This window comes from Elephas maximus, chromosome 11 (assembly GCF_024166365.1).
Source record: "Elephas maximus indicus isolate mEleMax1 chromosome 11, mEleMax1 primary haplotype, whole genome shotgun sequence".
NCBI lineage: Eukaryota > Metazoa > Chordata > Mammalia > Proboscidea > Elephantidae > Elephas > Elephas maximus.
Window position 1 is genome coordinate 13,130,911 of NC_064829.1, and position 20,040 is coordinate 13,150,950.

General features: G+C 43.2%; 1 protein-coding gene across 1 annotated transcript in view; it reads right to left on the reverse strand.

The window, feature by feature from the left end:
- Positions 1-3,214: 3,214 nt before the first annotated feature.
- The window catches only part of RAB31 (RAB31, member RAS oncogene family), a 266,550-nt gene continuing 249,724 nt past the window's right edge, over positions 3,215-20,040 (reverse strand). Inside the window, exon 7 of the mRNA XM_049900176.1 lies at positions 3,215-6,780. Within this exon, the coding sequence (XP_049756133.1) occupies positions 6,683-6,780 (98 nt within the window). The 3' untranslated portion in view covers positions 3,215-6,682. The remainder of the gene's footprint in view (positions 6,781-20,040) is intronic.

A 20,040-nucleotide genomic window follows, 5' to 3' on the forward strand; every position in this document is an offset into this window, starting at 1 on the left:
CCTCCCCCAAGCAGGGCTGTGGTAAGGTGGCCACTGGAGATGGGGAAGACGACTGGCATGCAGTGGGGTCAGCACCAGCTTCTGTCAGCCTCCTGAAAGGGGCAAGCACTGGCCCCACAGAGGCTGGCACCGTGGACACCAGCTGTTACATGGGGTACTGGCAGAGCCCACCCGAGGAAGCCCCTGCCCTGCCCTAGGCTGTGGACCTGCCAGTCTCTGAGGGCCCCAGCGAGGCTCAGGGTCCATCTAAAACTTCCAGGTATTCTAACTGGGGTGTGGAAGTGGACATGAAGGAGCCAGGTACTTGACAAGGGGCACAGAGACCTCAGTGGCCCTGAGGGCTAGAGGTGGTAGTGGGATTCAGGCACTGCAGTAGGGAGAGAAGGCATGGAGCCATGAACACAGACAAAAGGAAATGTCGGCGATCCACAGAGGTGGAGAGATGCCAGAGGAGGTACAGCAACTAGACATGTCCCCTCCCTGCGGACACAAGAACACTATAGGAGCCTGCCAGCAGCTTGGATGCACCCTCCCCAGCCCTTCACCCACCTGGAGAGACAAAGACGAGGGCTAAACTCTGACAGTAAGTTTTAATCTAAAATGATAGAAACCACGGAGTTCACTCAGTGACACTAAAAAAAGATATGACTAAATTCAGCTTTCTGCATTAGACAGAATGGGGGTTCAAGGTAGAAATTAAGTGGGCACAGAAAAAAGGGTGCATTCCGAGTTTTGTGACGAATAGCACTTATTTCCAATACAATAATTTTTAATTATAGTATTCTATTTTATGAATGTATTATAATTAATTTAACTAAGTTCCTATTGTAGGACATTTAGATTATTCCAACTTTTCATTATTATAAATGACACAGGGTCAAGCAGCATGTGAACATCACTAGTTCTATCTTGTGGTAGCCAGGCTCCAAGATAGCCCTTGCGATCCCTGCCTCCTTGCATTTACATCTTTGTATAATCCCCTCCTGCACTGTATAGGTCTGCCCTGTGTAACTGCTAGAATGTTGTAAAAATGACGGGGTGTGATATCCCAGGCTAGGCCATAAAAGACAGAGTGGCTCTGCCTTGCTCTCTCTTGCATAACTCATTCTGGATGGAGCCAGTGGCCGTGTCAGGAAGTCACTCAAGCAGCCCATGAAGAGGTGCACCTGGCCAGGAACTGAGGCCTCCCGCCAACAGCCATGGGAGGGAGCCACGTGGAAGTGAGCTTCCAGCTCCAGGCAGGTCCTCAGATGACTGCAGCTCCAGCTGACATCTAGACTCAGCCTTACTAGGGACCCTGCCAGAACCACGTGCCTAAGCTGTGTCCCAGCTGCTGCCCACAGAGGCTGTAATAAATGATCACTGTGTGATGCAGCAGTAGGTACTGTTACATACACATTAGTTAAACCCACACATATAATTTAGGATTAATTCCTAGAAATAGAATTACTGAGTCATGGAATAGGATCTTCTTCAAAGTTTTGGATACATGTTGCCAAACTGCTTCCTAGAAAGACGTTAAGAATTTGTACTCTAAGCAGCAATGTATGAGGGTACCTATTTTCAGCATACTTGGTATTATGTTTTTATTTTTTCGACAGGACCCTGGGATTGAGGGGAGAAGATAACTTCAAATATGTACAAAAAGCCAGTTTAACACATTGTTGTAGGAAGCCTTGAAACTTTACAGAGACATTCCTGGAAATGAATGCCAATGAAATCAAGATGAAGTCTCACCATTGTCCAAACAGCAGGTCTTGCTTTCAGGGCAATACCTGAAGAAGAAATGTTTATGGACTAACTAGAGCCCCATGAGTAATGCTGAAGTAGTCAAGCTGGGTGTAGCCCTGGACTCCTCATCCTGGTCTCCCAGGGCCCTTTAATAAACCCGAGGTATTTTGTTAAAAAGTGCAAGTTGCCATGAAGGCCACTGAGGTGGCAGCCTATTAACCCTTCGGACACTGGTTTCCTATTGAGTAAAGGCCCCAAGGTGGGGGGAGAAAGGAGGACTGAGGGATGGAGAGGATGCAGACCCCTGTTCAGGATGCCACTGACCCACAGGGCTGGGAAGATGGCAGGGCTGCTCAAAACTTGCTTGCTGAATCCCATCACGGGTACTGGATTATGTCTAAAAGTATTTGCCAAAGTTGCCACGAATAGGTAGCCACTTCTTAGTAAATTCAAAAGAAAGGCTTGTTTTCTTACAAACCAGAATGTAAGTCTCCTGTCGGTGATGGTGCTAAGTTTACACATTTAGGAGTTTCACAGTTTAAAACAATGGACCCTAGAGCATAAGGTCCTGCTGTCCACCCCTCCCACCCTGCCCTCCAGTCATCTGCACATCACATGAAGCTCTGCCCAGAAAACCTAAGACCCTCCAGTGTGCCTGAGGGAGACTGCATGTGTTCAGGGAGATGGCAGAGGAGAGGGGGCAGGAATAAATGGACTGCATAAAACCTACTGAGTGTGTGAAGCTGGGAATTATCCTTATGAAACCTTCTTAGCATGTTTAAGAAGTCAGCTGAATTCAGTTTGTGTTTTTTTTTCTCCAAACACTCACCTCCTTGATACAAAAATTAACACAGAAAAATACAGAAACCAGTAAGACAAAAAAAAAAAAAAAAGTAAGACAGACACCTTGAAATTACCAAATGCTATCATTTTATCATATGGCTTCAGATCTTTATTTCACAAAATAAAAATGACTGATTTGTTAAATGACCTTTGTTCTCCTCCCCAGTCCTGCTCACTTCTCTCCCTCCCCAGAGGGAAGCACCACCATGAAGTTCATGTGTTCCTAATTCTTTTACTTTACCACACACACACACACATACACATTCATAAACAACACATAGTACAGTTTTGTGTAAGCTTATATGCACTTGTACTTCAACTTGCTTCTCTCAGAGAGGCCCACAGTTCATGGTGTGACTAGGCACAGCTCTGAGGGCTCATCTCCACGCACAGCATGGGGACAGACCTTGCGTTCATTTTAACAGGTGTGTGGCTTGCTACATTGTGTTTCTGTTTCCTTATTGGCTGACAACTTTGTGCTATCGCAAACAGTGCTTCAGTGAGCAACCTTACACATGTCTTTGTATGTACTGCTACACAAGTTTCCCTGGGGAATTGCTGCTCCTTATTCCTAGATGACTGTGATTAAAAAAAAAAAATCTAGTGAACAGTATAATAATAAGATAAACTTGGAACTTGGTAAGACTGAAAATATTTATTAGTATGAATCAGTGTGCGTTAAATCAAAATAACAGATACAACTGGGCGTTGTTGAGTGAACAGCTTTACTATGAAACACAGGAGGAAAGGTCCTGTCTGCAGCGGCGTCTTCTACATGCGTGAACTGGGGCCAGCCCAGGCCGAGCCTTTTAGAATACACAGGAGGAAAAGCAGCGGTTTATACAACATGGTACTGACATTGCATCCTGGGTCTGGTTTAAACAAGGACGGCTAAAAGAGTAAACTACGAACCTCATAGGTCTGAACACAAATCAGTGCCCTTTCACTTACAAGTTAGCTCATTATTCAACTCCCCACCAGCGAGCACTGCACAGCAGAGACGAAGAGCCCGCCAACATGAGCTCAGTTCTGGCCGTCACATGCCACTGTCCTTGATCGTGGTGGGAAACCTCAGTCGCCCACACCTCCCTCAGAAAAGAAATTCAGTCTTCACTGGGGCACAAGCCCCTAATTGTTGGCTAAAGGTTAGTTTTAGGTCTTCAAGCTTTTATAGTCTGCAAGGTAACGTCATATTCAGCACCCTAGTGTACCATTTCTAACTGTAAAATGACAAGTTAACTACGTACCTACATAAAATGGTGGCATGTCTACTGTCATCCTTAGGGATTTCACTGGGAAACAACCCCCGTGAGAACCCATACCTACAGTATGTAACAGACAGCCATGCATCAGAACCAGCCTGCGACACGGGTAACATGTCAGGGTAACAAAGGGAACATCATATTTACATATATATACACCACACATGAAAGGAAAGGAAACGGACAGAAGGTAGCAAGTAAACATGAGGGAAAGAGGCTATACCACATGTAACTATTTGACATTTTAGAGCAATCATAATTTCAGCGTGTTCACATAATATTATGTGGTTATAGTTCAATGATTAGATCAGTCAGAAAGTAATCCCAAGCCAAAAGAAAGGAACATGGCAGAGCCTGAATGATGGACAAGGCCAGGTATTCAGAGAAGACCCCACGTGGAAGCCAATGCCTGTGCGTCCTCAGACTGGCTTGAACAGCTAAGGCAGTACAGAAAAGTAAAAAGTGGCTTTACACCATCACCGGCTTCTGAAATAAAACCATGGGCTCATGAGGTTAACATGTGGTTAAGACTAGCCATTTTATGCAAGATGCTGACCTCTGCAAACCAAGCCCAAAGCTGTGAGGCTCTGCCTGGGAGTGCCTGCCTGCTTTGCTAGGTGACCTGAACTGCTATCTAGAAATAAACCCAAGTTCTCAGGGAGAGCTGGATAATGAAAAGGTCAAAAATAAGCCTGTGTGTCACCTGGAAAGAGGTCACTTCAGTTTTCAATGCTTTTTTTTTTTTTTAAACTTTTAGAAAGAGGCATGACGATTGCTCGGCCTGCAAGCACAATCATGTCAGCTAGTAATGTTGACAACGCAGAGAAAAACCAAAAAAATCTCTGCACACACCCTGTCAAGGCAGCCAGATTCCACTTGCGAACAGTTTTGAGGTACCTGCTTGGGAGAGCTAAGAGGCACTCTTGAACCAAAAATAAGTGTTTTCAGCTTTCACATTCTAAGACTGTCAACCAACTCTTGCAAGTTAGGGGAAGTCTGAACATCCAACTGACAGCATCTTCTGGAATTGAAAAGCATAAATCTGGCCCTGTTTTTTTAGACTACGGTCAACAGAGAGCTGTATTAACAAGAAAACATCAACTGTGAACTTCACTGGTCTCTCAAGGACTGTGCCTTTGGTAGATGACATGACTCTGTCTCCACCCACTAGGAGGCTAGGAGGACAGCAGGCACAGCCACCAGGGGCTCACACGGAGTTACTGACATCTCTAGGTCTCTACATTGTAGGTTTTCAATAAATGTCTGCTGGCCTTGAGGGGCCATGGCAAAGAAGGTGCCAGCTGGCAATTGTTACCATGCTTCATGACTGACCATATCCGAGGACATTCTTGTACAATGTTCCTAGACCCCACAAAAGTCACTGTTCTGAAAAGCCCTGACAGAAAATCAAGTGCTTCTTGATTCTAGGTGTTCATGAAGGTTAGAATGGTAATAGGATTTGAATTCTGAGTGGAAACAGCTTGTCTTCCTTTCCATTTCTTTTCTCCCTGTACTGCCTGTGGCTTTGAACATCTGTGATTAATTGTGCAGGTAGGAAATGAAAAGCAAGGTTTTCACCAAACTCCACCTTCAGTTAATTAGCACTCCAGAATTGGACCTCTGGCTCATCCTAATAACCACCTCCCCGAGTTTGGCAACTTTCAAAATGCTTTCTCTGATTTTGTAGTTTCTTGGGTCTGGGATCTGCAGGGGCTGATACTGCCTGTCTGGTAACCTGCAACCAGTTGCTATTAGAAGTTTGCCTTATGACTTAGATGCAAACATCCTTTATTTCTCCCCTTGATATGACACCATGACATTTTCTCTTGGTAAATACTACTCTGTGCATTAACTTCTCTAACAGAGCAGGGGTTTATGATGGCGGTGGTGATTTATACCACGTGGTCTCTTGAGTACTATTTATATCCCACATCAATTACTGCTTACACACTAACTGCTTCAATGACTCTTTCAAAATGGGCCTCCCAACCCCAACGTTACAGGCAATATTTTAGTCAGATTTGGTGTGTTCGCATGTGACCAAACTTAGAAAAATGCTGATCAATTAAAAGTGTAAGACATAGACCACGGTTTCTAATACATTTTTCTCCTCTTTTTTAATAGTTCAAGTCTCGAAGCTTGAGTGATGGTCCAATTACACTTCTCTGATTTCTTTCCAAAAAGCTGTAAGTAAAGGCTTAGTTACAAAGCCAGCTAAAAACTTACCTTCTAAATTAAATTTACCTCTCAGTGACAGCTGACTCCGTCACACAGGCAGCAGCTCTAAGAAGTTAATGAACTTTGACTGGGTAATCCAGGGAAACAGAATGGAGCACCATGCTGGAATCCCACACACATAATATGCCAGGAAGACTTTTGGACAAACTTAAGGGTTTAAGAAAATTCTTAACAAAAAACTCAACATATATTAATTGCCTAACATCCGTTCCCTGCCTTGTGCGCTTCAGGCATGAAAGGCCATTTTATGCAACGGTGTGGTGGTTTTTTCCCAAGTGTTTTCTAAAATCCTTTTTCAGGGACATTTTCTGCCCCATTCCCTGCCGGCCTTCCAGGATGCAAAGCCAGCATGCTCACTCTTCTTGAGTGGGGCACTGGGGTACCGGGCTGCTGAAAACCAGTAATGCACCGGCTTAATTGTGCTTACTTACTGATCTGTAGTGCACAATTTCGCATGAGTTTCACCACATTATTTGATTGTGCACTACAGGTGAGTGAGCACCAGTAAGCCCAGAGTGCCTCGCTTATTGGGAATCCGCCCCTGAGTCTCCAGCAGTATACACGAGAGGGGTCTGGCTCCTTCAAGGACACTCAGGCGAGTGCCTGGGTCAGCAGCACCGCGGGCTGGCCTGCGAGGGTGGCTTCACGATTTTTATTCCTCCACTGTTTCCATTTTCATGGGGGTCCAAGGGTGGGATCTGGCGACCTGGAACAGAACGAAGGCCAAGTTTGAGTTTGTTTTTCCCCAGTCAACACAGCACACAGAGGTTCTGACCCCGCTTCATCATCGTCTGGGCTGTACAGAAGGTAGACGAACCACAGGAGTGGCTCTTTTCCTTCTTCCCTCATCCTTTCCTTCCTTTCTCCTAGTTCTGCTGCACAAAGTCAAACTCACGTGCAGAAAGGCAAGGAAAAGTAAAAGCAGCTTCCTGAAACCGCTGGTTTCCTTGGATGTGGAACACCTTGCTACAGAGTGGGGCGGGGGTTCCCACTGCCCTTCTCTGCACAAACACCACCCGCCGTTCCTTCCTAGTCTGTCCCTTCCTAGTCTGTCCGTGGCCCCATCGCACTCTAATGAGCTGTTTCACGATACTGTGACTTTAATCATAGTGAGGACGTGTCTTTTCTGCTTCTTAAAATAGAAATAGATTGGGAATCGTAATCTTCCTACTAATACTATGAGCGCCCAGCTTGCCATCCCTCATCCTGCCAATGCACTTAGATTACCAACGGGAAAGCGCTACAGAGACACTCTTCATGGGAAACCGTATTTTAATGTCATCCCCAAGTAATCTTAGTTTACTTAATTGAGTTAAAAAAGCACTGGGTTTTTTTATCCTAGAGTCTGTGTAAATAAACATAAAATAAAAATTTAAAAGGCAATGTATGGGGCTGCGGGTGATAGCTAAAGGGTACATGTTCCTTTTTGAGGTGATGAAAATGTTCTAAAATTGACTGTGGTTATGGCTGCACGCATCTGTGAATTACATACTTTAAATGGGTAAATTGCATTGCACGACCAGTTGCCATCGAACTGAATCCAACTCGTGGCAGCCCCGTGTGTGTCAGAGTAGAGCTGTGCTCGATAGGGTTTTCAGTGGCTACATTTTTGGAAGCAGATCGTCAGGCCTTTCTTTCATGGCACTTCTGGGTGGACTTGAACTGCCAAGCTTTTGGTCAGCAGCAGAGTACATTAACTGTTTGCACCACTCTGGGACTCCACGGTATGAGAATTACCTCTCAAAAAAGCTGTTTTTAAAAAGGCAACAAAAAAAAATAGAGCCTGGAAATAACCAATATTTGCTTAGAAGCTCACAGTTTTCAGAGATGTTCAGACATCGCCCTCACTTAAGCCGGCGTCACGGCTGCCACTGTCACGATCTTCCTGCGGTTCAGAGGGCTTCGGCGATCACGGTCACTGTGAAGCCACTGTCATGGCTGTCACTGTCACCATTTTCCTGCGATTCGGAGGGCTTCTGCGATTCGGAGGGCTTCGGCGATCACGGTCACTGTGAAGCTGGCGTCACGGCTGTCACTGTCACGATCTCCCTGCGGTTCAGAGGGCTTCGGCGATCACGGTCACTGTGAAGCCACTGTCATGGCTGTCACTGTCACCATTTTCCTGCGATTCGGAGGGCTTCGGCGATCACGGTCACTGTGAAGCTGGCGTCACGGCTGTCACTGTCACGATCTCCCTGCGGTTCAGAGGGCTTCGGCGATCACGGTCACTGTGAAGCCACTGTCATGGCTGTCACTGTCACCATTTTCCTGCGATTCGGAGGGCTTCGGCGATCACGGTCACTGTGAAGCTGGCGTCACGGCTGTCACTGTCATGATCTCCCTGCGGTTCAGAGGGCTTCGGCGATCACGGTCACTGTGAAGCTGGCATCACGGCTGTCACTGTGAAGCTGGCGTCACGGCTGTCACTGTCACGATCTCCCTGCGGTTCAGAGGGCTTCGGCGATCACAGTCACTGTGAAGCCAGTGTCATGGCTGTCACTGTCACCATTTTCCTGCGATTCAGAGGGCTTTTGGTGATCACAGTCAGTCATGTATAGGTCATTCTGACACACAGCTTTGTTTCTGATGGACTCAGAGCTGCGTTTTTCTCACTGTACCACATTAGCTCTCCATTCTGATTTTCTGTCCCCTACTGAAAAGGCATAGAACACTAGCTCCAAAACAAGGATTTGTTTTTACCAACTAATTAGCACAATCAATGCCTTTGAATTTTGGTGTTGGTGTAGAATACTGAACACACCGTGGACTGTCAGAAGAACAAACAAATCTGTTTTAGAAGAAGCACAGCCAGAATGCTCCTTAGAAGCAATGACGATGAGACTTCATCTCACATACTTTGGACGTGTTCTCAGGAGGGACCAGTTCCTGGAAAAGGACATCATGCTTGGTAAAGCAGAGGGTCAGCGAAAAGAGGAAGACCCTCAACAAGATGGACTGACACAGTGGCTGCAACAATGGGCTCAAATACAGCAATGATGGTGAGGATGTGCAGGACTGGGCAGTGTTTCCTTCTGTTGTACATGGGGTTGGTGTGAGTCAGAACTGACTTGATGGCACCTAAGAACAATAACAACTAGCACATTAGTTTACTACCCAAACCCCCAAACCCACTGCTTTTGAGTTGATTCTAACTCAGTGACCCTAAGGGCAGAGTAGAACTGCCCCATAGAGTTTCCAAGTTATAAATCTTTATGGAAGCAGACTGCCACATCTTTCTCCCACTGAGCAGCTGCTGTGTTTGAACTGCCGACCTTTTGTGCTTTAACCACTGTGTCACCAGGGCGCCTATTAGTTTACTAAGTAACTAGAAATTAAAATAGAAGGCAAATGAGTTCCAAAGGACAAAGTGCTTCAATGGGAGTAGCTATTATCCAAGGACCATAAGAGTCAAGATACCTGGCAGGGGTTCATTTCAATCAGGACGGCAATAGATGATTTCAAAGGATATTAATGGATTGTGTAGACTGGAAGGTACAAGCATAAAAATTAAGGTCATTGGCAATTGTCCAAAATTAAAAATTAACAGTAGAGCTCTTCATGTAACTATGGAGCAAATAAATAGGTTGTAATACTTCTGCAGTTATTGTTTCTGCCGTATTGTGTGGTCAACAAAGCTACACCAGGCTTTTATAAGTCTCTCTCAATATACTACATCCTAATGCAGAAGAAATGAGAAAGTAAGTATGGATTTTCTGCTATGGACATGAGATGTACACATGTATGTATCACAAGCAAAAGGAAATAAACAAAAATACCTCAATTATTTCATAAATCTGAAAGTGTAACTGGAGGAGAAAGTCCCCAATGATGACCAAGACTCTCTAAAGATTCATTCAAGTCAGGTCTTGCCAATAAAGTGTCATTCCTTGAGATGACGTGGTTGTTTTGGACGGATGACAGTATAAAGTTATATCTTCTGGGGCACTACTCGATTAGGTGCAAAGGCAAAATCCCCTATTATTACATAGCGCCTAACACACTCACGGGAAACCCTGGTGGCGTAGTGGTTAAGTGCTACAGCTGCTAACCAAAAGGTCGGCAGTTCGAATCCGCCAGGCGCTCTTGGAAACTCTATGGGGCAGTTCTACTCTGACCTATAGGGTCGCTATGAGTTGGAATTGACACGACAGCACTGGGTTTGGTTTTTTGGTTTTAAAGGTAACATTCTACATGCCTTGTGTCATAAATTTCCCTATGAAAAGTACCCAAAATATGGAAAAATTTTATACACAAACTACTCATTAAAGTGATAAAATGATGGCGAAAATCTAGAAACAAAAAGCATAGGGAAAGAAGACGGGATGACTGGGAGGCCTGTCACATCTGCCTGGCTCTCCCCCTTTCCAGCCTCTCACTTCTTTTCTTAAGTGGACAAAGAGCCAGACAACTTTTGGGCTGCAAAATTGTTTAAGGCCCAGCCAGACCTCAAGAAGGCTTCGCTCTGACTATTTTAAGCTGTTTGGAACAATTTTGAATCAGTGGTGCTTCCTACAGGTGCCATCTTCAGAATATCCACAATCTCACTTATCAGAACAGAATATTTTTCAAAGACAGAAATTATTTCAGTTTTCTCAGACTTCATTTTTCTCATTTGATAGTAAGAGTTTTGAGATTTGAGAGAGTAGGTGTTCTAGTTAGGTGACCTTGGGTAAGTTATTTTGTATCTCTGAGCCTTCCCTTCCTCACCTATAAAAAGAGTGAGACAAAGTAACTTAATAACTACTACCCAATACATACATGGCTACTACCCCCATGGCGTAGTGGCTAAGTGCTATGGCTGCTAATCCACCAGGCGCTCGTTGGAAACTCTGTGGGGCAGTTCTACTCTGTCCTATATGATTGCTGTAAGTCAGGATCAACCGGACCGCAACATGTTTGGTTTTTACTATAAAATGGGAGGAGGCTCCCCTCCCCCCACCAGCATTCCCAGAGCTCCGGCAGGGCTACCCCCCCCCGCCCCCGCATTCACAGCGCTCCTGCAGGGCTCCCCCCTCCCAGCATTCACAGAGCTTCTGCAGGGCACCCCCCCGCCCCCGCATTCACAGCGCTCCTGCAGGGCTCCCCCCCAGCATTCACAGAGCTTCTGCAGGGCTCTCCCCCCGCCCCCGCATTCACAGCGCTCCTGCAGGGCTCCCCCCCCCCCCCGCGCCCCGACATTCACAGCGCTCCTGCAGGGCTCCCCCCGCCCCCCCGGCATTCACAGAGCTTCTGCAGGGCTTCCCCCCCCCGCCCCCGCATTCACAGCGCTCCTGCAGGGCTCCCCCTCAGCATTCACAGAGCTTCTGCAGGACCCCCCCCCCCCCACCATTCACAGCGCTGTGGCTGGGCTCAGCGGCCTGAGGAGAAAGCACCACCCAGTGCTGCACCTCCACGTGTCAGAACATATTCAGGGGTCAGTTAGGATTAGCAACTACCCTGCTAGTCTGTAAAACACTCCACCTGAGATAAGTCACACACATTCAACTTCAAACAGAGGGAGAAGAAAGGAAGTGCTCCCACTTTAGAGCAGAGAAAGAGGAAAGCCAGATGACAGTAAGGCAAGCAACCTTAAAAAGGGAAGGAAGCAAACAGCACTGTGAACACCAAACGGGAGCTTGGATTTTATGGTCCATGGTATTCAGAATTTTACTGAAAGCTTAAATGCACTTATATAAAAGAATGGATATGGACAATGGCCTTGGTATCGTGCACCAAGGTAATCACCTTGGAAAGCTGCTGAGTCAGTGTTACTTACATGGGCATGGAGTAGGACAAGAAATATGTACACACATCTGAAAAGGTTCTGAGCAATGTTTGCTGGATGTTTGCACTCTTACAAAATATCCTCTAAGTACGCAACCTCCATAACACACTGTCCCTGAGTATCAATTCTAGAATGGAGAGTGTTTTATTTTAGTAAGGCTTTGGATTACGTAAAATGCTGTTTGAAAAAGTTGAAAGAATTTTTTTGAAGTTCAGTTTTTCTGAAAGTTGACAGCCTAGAGAAAAAGCAGGTTTTAGAAATGATTCCTCAGAAATACAATATGTGAAAACAAATCCTAAGCCTACAAATTTGATCATGGCTGTGGACTGGAGGCAGTGGTGGTTTTTTATACAGAACAAAAATAAAACAGCATACTTGGCAGCAGCTGCTCTCTTCCCTTGTGTGGTAGACCAGCCATTTCCTGTGCAAGCTCTGATTCCTCCCTGACAAGTCTGCTGTTTGTATTCTTCCCTCCGGCTCCATTCCAGTTCCAGCATTGACTTGGCTCAGCTATCTTTTGTTTAGTGTTAGTGGTACTGGGAGTTGTGTAACTTCATTTCTTGATCCTGATTTTCTAAATCATCTGAGACTAGTAAAACTCACTGAGCTTACTAGTTTGGCAGTATTTTCTCTTGACAACAACCTCATGCCACTCCATTCAGAAAGGGGTCTCTGTGGACAACTACAGTGGCTCACATCATGGGACAATGCACTAAGAATACAGAAGGGGGGCATGTGCGGAACCTGAAGTTATTCCCTGTAACTGCCCACTTGCTGCCACAGAGAACTCAATATTGGAATTACGAGAAGACCCTGAATACTAGGATAAGGACCATGGACATGAAGAGTGCAGAACATTCTATATAGGACCAGAATGAATTAGGAGGCAGGAAGGGGAGTTAGTCTATAGGTTTGTACAAAATCCAGGTCAGAGATAATGAGAGCCTTAGTGAGGGTGTGGTTCAGGAAAACAGGAAGCAAAGATGGAAAGAGAAGCTGCAGGAAGAAACTTGACAGGATGGGGCAACTGATTGGAAGGGGGAAGGTCAAGAAGGACCAAAAAAACTCAAGATATAAGTCTCAGGATCTAAAGGAATGGCGATGTCACGCATAGAAAGGGAAGACCACCATTGGTTATTGATCCGTCTTCCACATGGATGAGCTACTTTAAAATCTCTAGGCTTTTTTACCATTCAAAGGCATCTTTCCCTTTCATTTTCTTTTTTTATATTAAAAAATTATGACTCAAGCACAAACCATAAAGAAAAAATTTGGTGAACTAAAAAAAAGAAAAACGAAACCCTTGCTGTTGAGTAGAACTGCCCCATAGGGTTTCCATGGATTGGCTGGTGGATTTGAACCGCTGACCTTTTGGTTAGCAGCTGAGCTCCTAACCTCTGCACCACCAGGGCCCCAAAATGAAAGAAGCCAGGTATGAAAGACTATATATTGTATGATTACATTTATATGAAATGTACAGAAAGTCAAATCAATGGAGATAGAAAGCAGATTAGTGGTTGCCTGGGTCTGGGGTAGGAGTGGAGATTGAGTGAAAATGTCAAGAAAGATCTTTTATGGGGTGATGGAAATGGTCTAAAACCGTACTGCGGTGATAGTTGCACAATTTTTTGCATTTACTAAAAATAGGTAAATTGTACACTTAAAATGGGTGGATTTTATGGTATGTAAATTATAACCAAATAGCCTATCAAAAACAAAAGGAGATACAACACACTACCGCTTCAATATTTAAAACTGTACAAGCTGACCACACCCAGGTTTGGTGATGGTGTGGAGCAGCTAGAACTCTCAATCACTGCTGGTGGGAATGTAAAATGGTCAAACCACTCTGGAAAACTGCACCTACCAATTAAAGCAGCCACCTCACTCCTAGTTATTTACCCACACAAAGACTTGTATGTAAATGCTCACAGTAACCTTATTTGTAATCATCAAAAACTACAAATAACCCAAATTGAGGTGAATGATTAACAAATTGTGGTTTATATATGCAATGGAATACTACTTAGCAATAAAAAGGAACGAATCACTAATAAAGGCAACCAGATAGATAAATTTCAGAAATCATTATGCTCAGTGAAAGAGACCAGATCCCGCCTGCCAAAAAAGAGTACATAATGTAGGATTCTGTTTAGATAAAATTCTAGAAAATGGAAGATGGCTGACTAGGTAGAAGCTACCTCAGATCCCTCTTGCAACAAAGACTCAGAAAAACAAGTGAATCGATCACATACACGACAATCTACGAACCCTGACCATCAAACACAGATCTAAAGAGTTGACCTGAGTGACAGAGACTGAGAACAAGCAACCACAGGGAAGCAACGACTGTTTTCGGAGCCTGGAGCCAGCGTCCCAGTCAGAAAACCTTGGCGCCAGGCTTTAGACTGGGCACAGGGGAGCTGAGCACAGTATCCTGAGACGGCGCAAACACGGGACGCACCCCTAGCCCCCAGAAGTGACCTCGGGGGAAGCCCAGCCAGTGCATGTAGGCAGTGCAGCGAAGCGGCTGACAGGAGCAGAAGTCACCGGGAGGCAGCGACTGGTTTTGGAGCCTGCAGTGCGGCATCCCAGCCGGAGAACCTTGGCGCTGGGCTTTGGACTGGAAGCAGAGGAACTGACCACGGCTTCTGATACAGCACAAGCACAGGATGCGGGCCTGACCCTCCGGGGCAATCTCGACCCAGCCAATGCACACAGGCTACACACCCCTCGGGAATCTCAGATAAAACAGTCATCACCAAGCAAGATAAGTAACTTTGTCTATATTCTGGGGTGCTATTCTCTCCTATCTGATCCCTCCCCTCCCCTTCCCAGGCGGCTTCATTAACATTGGAATTTCCTGGGCCAGGGAGTGAAGTGCTCTGTGTTTTCTTTCTGTCTTTCTTTTTTTTTGGTCTTTTCCTAACCCATTCTCCTGGCCTGAGAGAAGCAGCTACAAAAAACCCAGGGACCAAGAATCCTTCCCTGACTTCCCGAAATTGGACTAAAAATACAGAACCAGTTCCAGCCAAGCATATGAGATCCAGTCTTGGGTTTTCATCCCTACAGGGAACAAGGTGGCCATTATAATACAAAGGCAATTCTGATAGAGATCTGACTGTAATTGTTTTAGCGGATTACTGGAAAGACAAGTTTCCTAGGTCTGATATCTCTGTGTATTAAACAGAGCCCTCACTGACCCACAACAGGGAACTGAGGGCTGAAGCTCCCCCCAGACCACCTAGCCTCCTGTCTTAGGGGTCTTAGGAGGGTGACACCTACCAATCTGTAGAGGTACATGCATTGGGTGCCTAAGGTACAGCTGCAGAGCCCACCCACCAAAGTGCTTTAGGAATAGAGACACACCTACCTCACTGGCACTTGGGGGAACCCTATCAGCATCCTGCCCCCCCGGAGTGTGACCCCCTGCTGCTACTAGAATCTGGTGCACCCAACTGTCACCACTACTCCTCTAGGTGGATAGGTGACAGTCTGCACCACACATTGGTGACCCAAAATCAGATTCTACTCAAGAATAGTGAATGGACTCTTAGGCTTATATATAGGACATAAGTGATTCAAGGGCTACAACAATCAAGACAGCATAATCTACTACCCCAACTGCGTATATTGAAAGAAAACAAAACAAGATAAGACTCAGTGAGCAAATATAAATCATTACAATATCTTATAGATGGCTCGGAGATACCAGTCGATATCAAACCACATAAAGAAGCAGACCATGATTGCTTCTACAAATTCCCAAATTAAAGAATCAAAGTCTTTCCCAAATGAAGATACAATCCTGGAATTGCCAGATGCAGAATATAAAAAACGAATTTACAGAATGCTTCAAGACATCAGGGATGACCTCACAAATGAAATAAGGCAATCTATAGAAAAAGCCAAGGAACACACTGATAAAGCAGCTGAAGAAATCAAAAAGATTATTCAAGAACATAGTGGAAAAATTAATAAGCTGCAAGAATCCATAGAGAGACAGCATTCAGAAATCCAAAAGATTAACAGTAAAATCACACAATTAGACAACTCAATAGGAAGTCAGAGGAGCAGAATCGAGCAACTGGAATGCAGAGTGGGGGAGATGGAGGATAAGGGAATTGACACCAATATAGCTGAAAAAAAATCAGATAAAAGAATTAAAAAAAATGAAGAAACCCTAAGAATCACGTGGGACTCTATCAAGAAGAATAACTTGCGTGTGATTCGAGTTCCAGAACAGGGAGGGATAACAGAAAATACAGAGAGAATAGTTGAAGATCTGCTGGCAGAAAACTTCCCTGACATCATGAAAGATGAAAGGATATCTAAGATGCTCATCGAAGCCCATATAAGACTGATCCAAAAAGAAAATGACCAAGACATATTATCATCAAACTTGTCAAAATCAAAGATAAAGAGAAAAATTTAAAAGCAGCCAGGGATAAAAGAAAGGTCTCCTACAAAGGAGAATCAATAAGAGTAAGTTCAGACTACTCAGCAGAAACCATACAGTCAAGAAGGCAATGGGATGACATATATAGAGCACTGAAGGAGAAAAACTGCCAGCCAAGATCATATATCCAGCAAAACTCTCTCTAAAATATGAAGGTGAAATTAAAACATTTACAGATAAACACAAGCTTAGAGAATTTGCAAAACCCAAACCAAAGCTACAAGAAATACTAAAGGAAATTGTTTGGTTAGAAAATCAATAATATCAGATACCAGCACAACACAAGGTCAGAGAACAGGACATCCTGATATCAACTCAAATAGGCAAATCACAAAACAAATTAACATTAATTTTAAAAAGAAAAAAATGCTCAAAACAGGGAATCATTGAAGTCAATATGTAAAAGATCACAATAATCAAAAAGAGGGACTAAATACAGGAGGCACAGAACTGCCATATGGAGAGGAAAACAAGGTAATATAGGACAATACAAGTTAGGTTTTTACTTAGAAAAATAGGGATAAATATTAAGGTAACCACAAAGAGGTATAACAATTCCATAACTCAAAATAAAAACCAAGAAAAACATAAGGACTCAGCAAACATAAATTCAACTACTATGAAAATGAGGAACACACAATTTACAAAGAAAAACGTCTCACCACAAAAAAGTGGAAAAATGAAACTGTCAACAACACACACAAAAAGGCATCAAAACGACAGCATTAAACACATACTTATCTATAATTATGCTGAATGTAAATGGACTAAATGCACCAATAAAGAGACAGAGAGTCTCAGACTGGATAAAGAAACATGATCCGTCTATATGCTGCCTACAAGAGACACACCTTAGACTTAGAGACACAAACAAACTAAAATTCAAAGGATGGGAAAAAAACATATCAAGCAAAAAAGAAAACAAAAACAAACAAACAAAAAAAAAAAACAAGCATAAAAAAAAAAAGACCAGAGTAGCAATATTACTTTTTGACAAAATAGACTTTAAAGTGAAATCCACCACAAAGGATAAAGAAGAACACTACATAATGATTAAAGGGACAATTGACCGGGAAGATATAACCATATTAAATATTTATGCACCCAATGACAGGACTGCAAGATACATAAAACAAACGTTAACAGAACTGAAAAGTGAGATAGACACCTCCACAATTATAGTGGGAGAGTTCAACACATCACTTTCGGAGAAGGATAGGACTTCCAGTAAGAAGCTCAATAGAGACACGGAAGACCTAATTGCTACAATCAACCAACTTGACCTCATAGACTTATACAGAACACTCCACCCAACAGCTGCAAAGTATACTTTTTTTTCTAGTGCACATGGAACATTCTCTAGAATAGACCACATATTAGGTCATAAAACAAACCTTTGCAGAATCCAAAACATCGAAATATTACAAAGCATCTTCTCAGACCACAAGGCCATAAAAGTGGAAATCAATAACAGAAAAATCAGGGAAAAGAAATCAAATACCTGGAAACTGAACAATACCCTGCTCAGAAAAGACTGGGTTACAGAAGACATTAAGGAGGGAATAAAGAAATTCATAGAATGCAACGAGGATGAAAACACTTCCTATCAAAACCTCTGCGACACAGCAAAAGCAGGGCTCAGAGGTCAATTTATGTTGATAAATGCACACATACATAAAGAAGAAAGAGCCAGAGTCAGAGAACTATCCCTACAACTTGAAGAAATAGAAGCGAGCAACAAAAGAATCTATCAGGCACCAGAAGAAAACAAATAATAAAAATTAGAGCTGAACTAAATGAACTAGAGAACAGAAAAACAATTGAAAGAATTAATAAAAACAAAGGCTGGTTCTTTGAAAAAATTAACAAAATTGATAAACCATTGGCCAGGCTGACTAAAGAAATACAGGAAACAACCCAAAGAAGAAACGAGATGGGCCATACCACAACAGACCCAACTGAAATTAAAAGAATCATATCAGATTATTATGAAAAATTGTACTCTAACAAATTTGGAAACCTAGAAGAAATGGATGAATTCCTAGAAAAACACTACCTACCTAAACTAACACAATCAGAAGTAGAACAACTAAATAGACCCATAACAAAAAAAACAGATTGAAAAGGTAATCAAAAACCTCCCAAAAAAAAAAGCCCTGACCCGGATGGCTTCACTGCAGAGTTCTACCAAACTTTCAGAGAAGAGTTAACACCACTACTACTAAAGGTATTTCAAAGCATAGAAAATGACGGAATACTACCTAACTCATTCTATGAAGCCAGCATATCCCTGATACCAAAACCAGGTAAAGACACCACAAAAAAAGAAAATTACACACCTATATCCCTCATGAACATAGATGCAAAAATCCTCAACAAAATTCTAGCCAATAGAATTCAACAACATATCAAAAAAATAATCCACCATGACCAAGTGGGATTTATAGCAGGTGTGCAAGGCTGGTTTAATATTAGAAAAACCATTAATGTAATCCACCATATAAATAAAACAAAAGACAAAAACCAGATGATCTTATCAATTGATGCAGAAAAGGCATTTGACAAAGTCCAACACCCATTCCTGATAAAAACTCTCAGCAAAATAGGAATGGAAGGAGAATTCCTCAACATAATAAAGGGCATCTATACAAAGCCAACAGACAAGTCAACATTATTCTAAATGGAGAGAGCCTGGAAGCACTTCCCTTGAGAACGGGAACCAGACAAGGATGCCCTCTATCACCGCTCTTATTCAACATTGTGCTAGAGGTCCTAGCCAAAGCAATTAGGCTAGACAAAGAAATAAAGGGCATCTGGATTGGCAAGGAAGAAGTAAAATTATCTCTATTTGCAGATGACATGATCTTATACACAGAAAACCCTAAGGAATCCTCCAGAAAACTACTGAAACTAATAGAAGAGTTTGGAAGAGTCTCAAGTTATAAGATAAACGTACAAAAATCACTTGGATTCCTCTACATCAACAAAAAGAACATCGAAGAGGAAATCACCAAATCAATACCATTCACAGTAGCCCCTAAGAAGATAAAATACTTAGGAATAAATCTTACCAAAGATGTAAAAGACCTATACAAAGAAAACTACAAAGTACTAGTGCAAGAAAATAAAAAGGACCTACATAAGTGGAAAAACACACCTTGCTCACGGATAGGAAGACTTAACATAGTAAAAATGTCTATTCTACCAAAAGCCATCTATACATACAATGCACTTCAGATCCAAATTCCAATGACATTTTTTAAAGTGATGGAGAAACAAATCACCAACTTCATATGGAAGGGAAAGAAGCCCCGGATAAGTAAAGAATTACTGAAAAAGAAGAAGAAAGTGGGAGGCCTCACTCTACCTGATTTTACAACATATTATACAGCCACAGTAGTCAAAACAGCCTGGTACTGGTACAACAGCAGGCACATAGACCAATGGAACAGAATTGAGAGCCCAGATATAACTCCATCCACATACGAGCAGCTGATATTTGACAAAGGCCCAGTGTCAGTTAATTGGGGAAAAGATGGTCTTTTTAACAAATGGTGCTGGCATAACTGGATATCCATTTGCAAAAAAATGAAACAGGACCTATACCTCACACCATGCACAAAAACTAACTCCAAGTGGATCAAAAACCTAAACATAAAGACTAAAACGATAAAGATCATGGAAGAAAAAATAGGGACAACCCTAGGAGCCCTAACACAAGGCATAAACAGAATACAAAACAT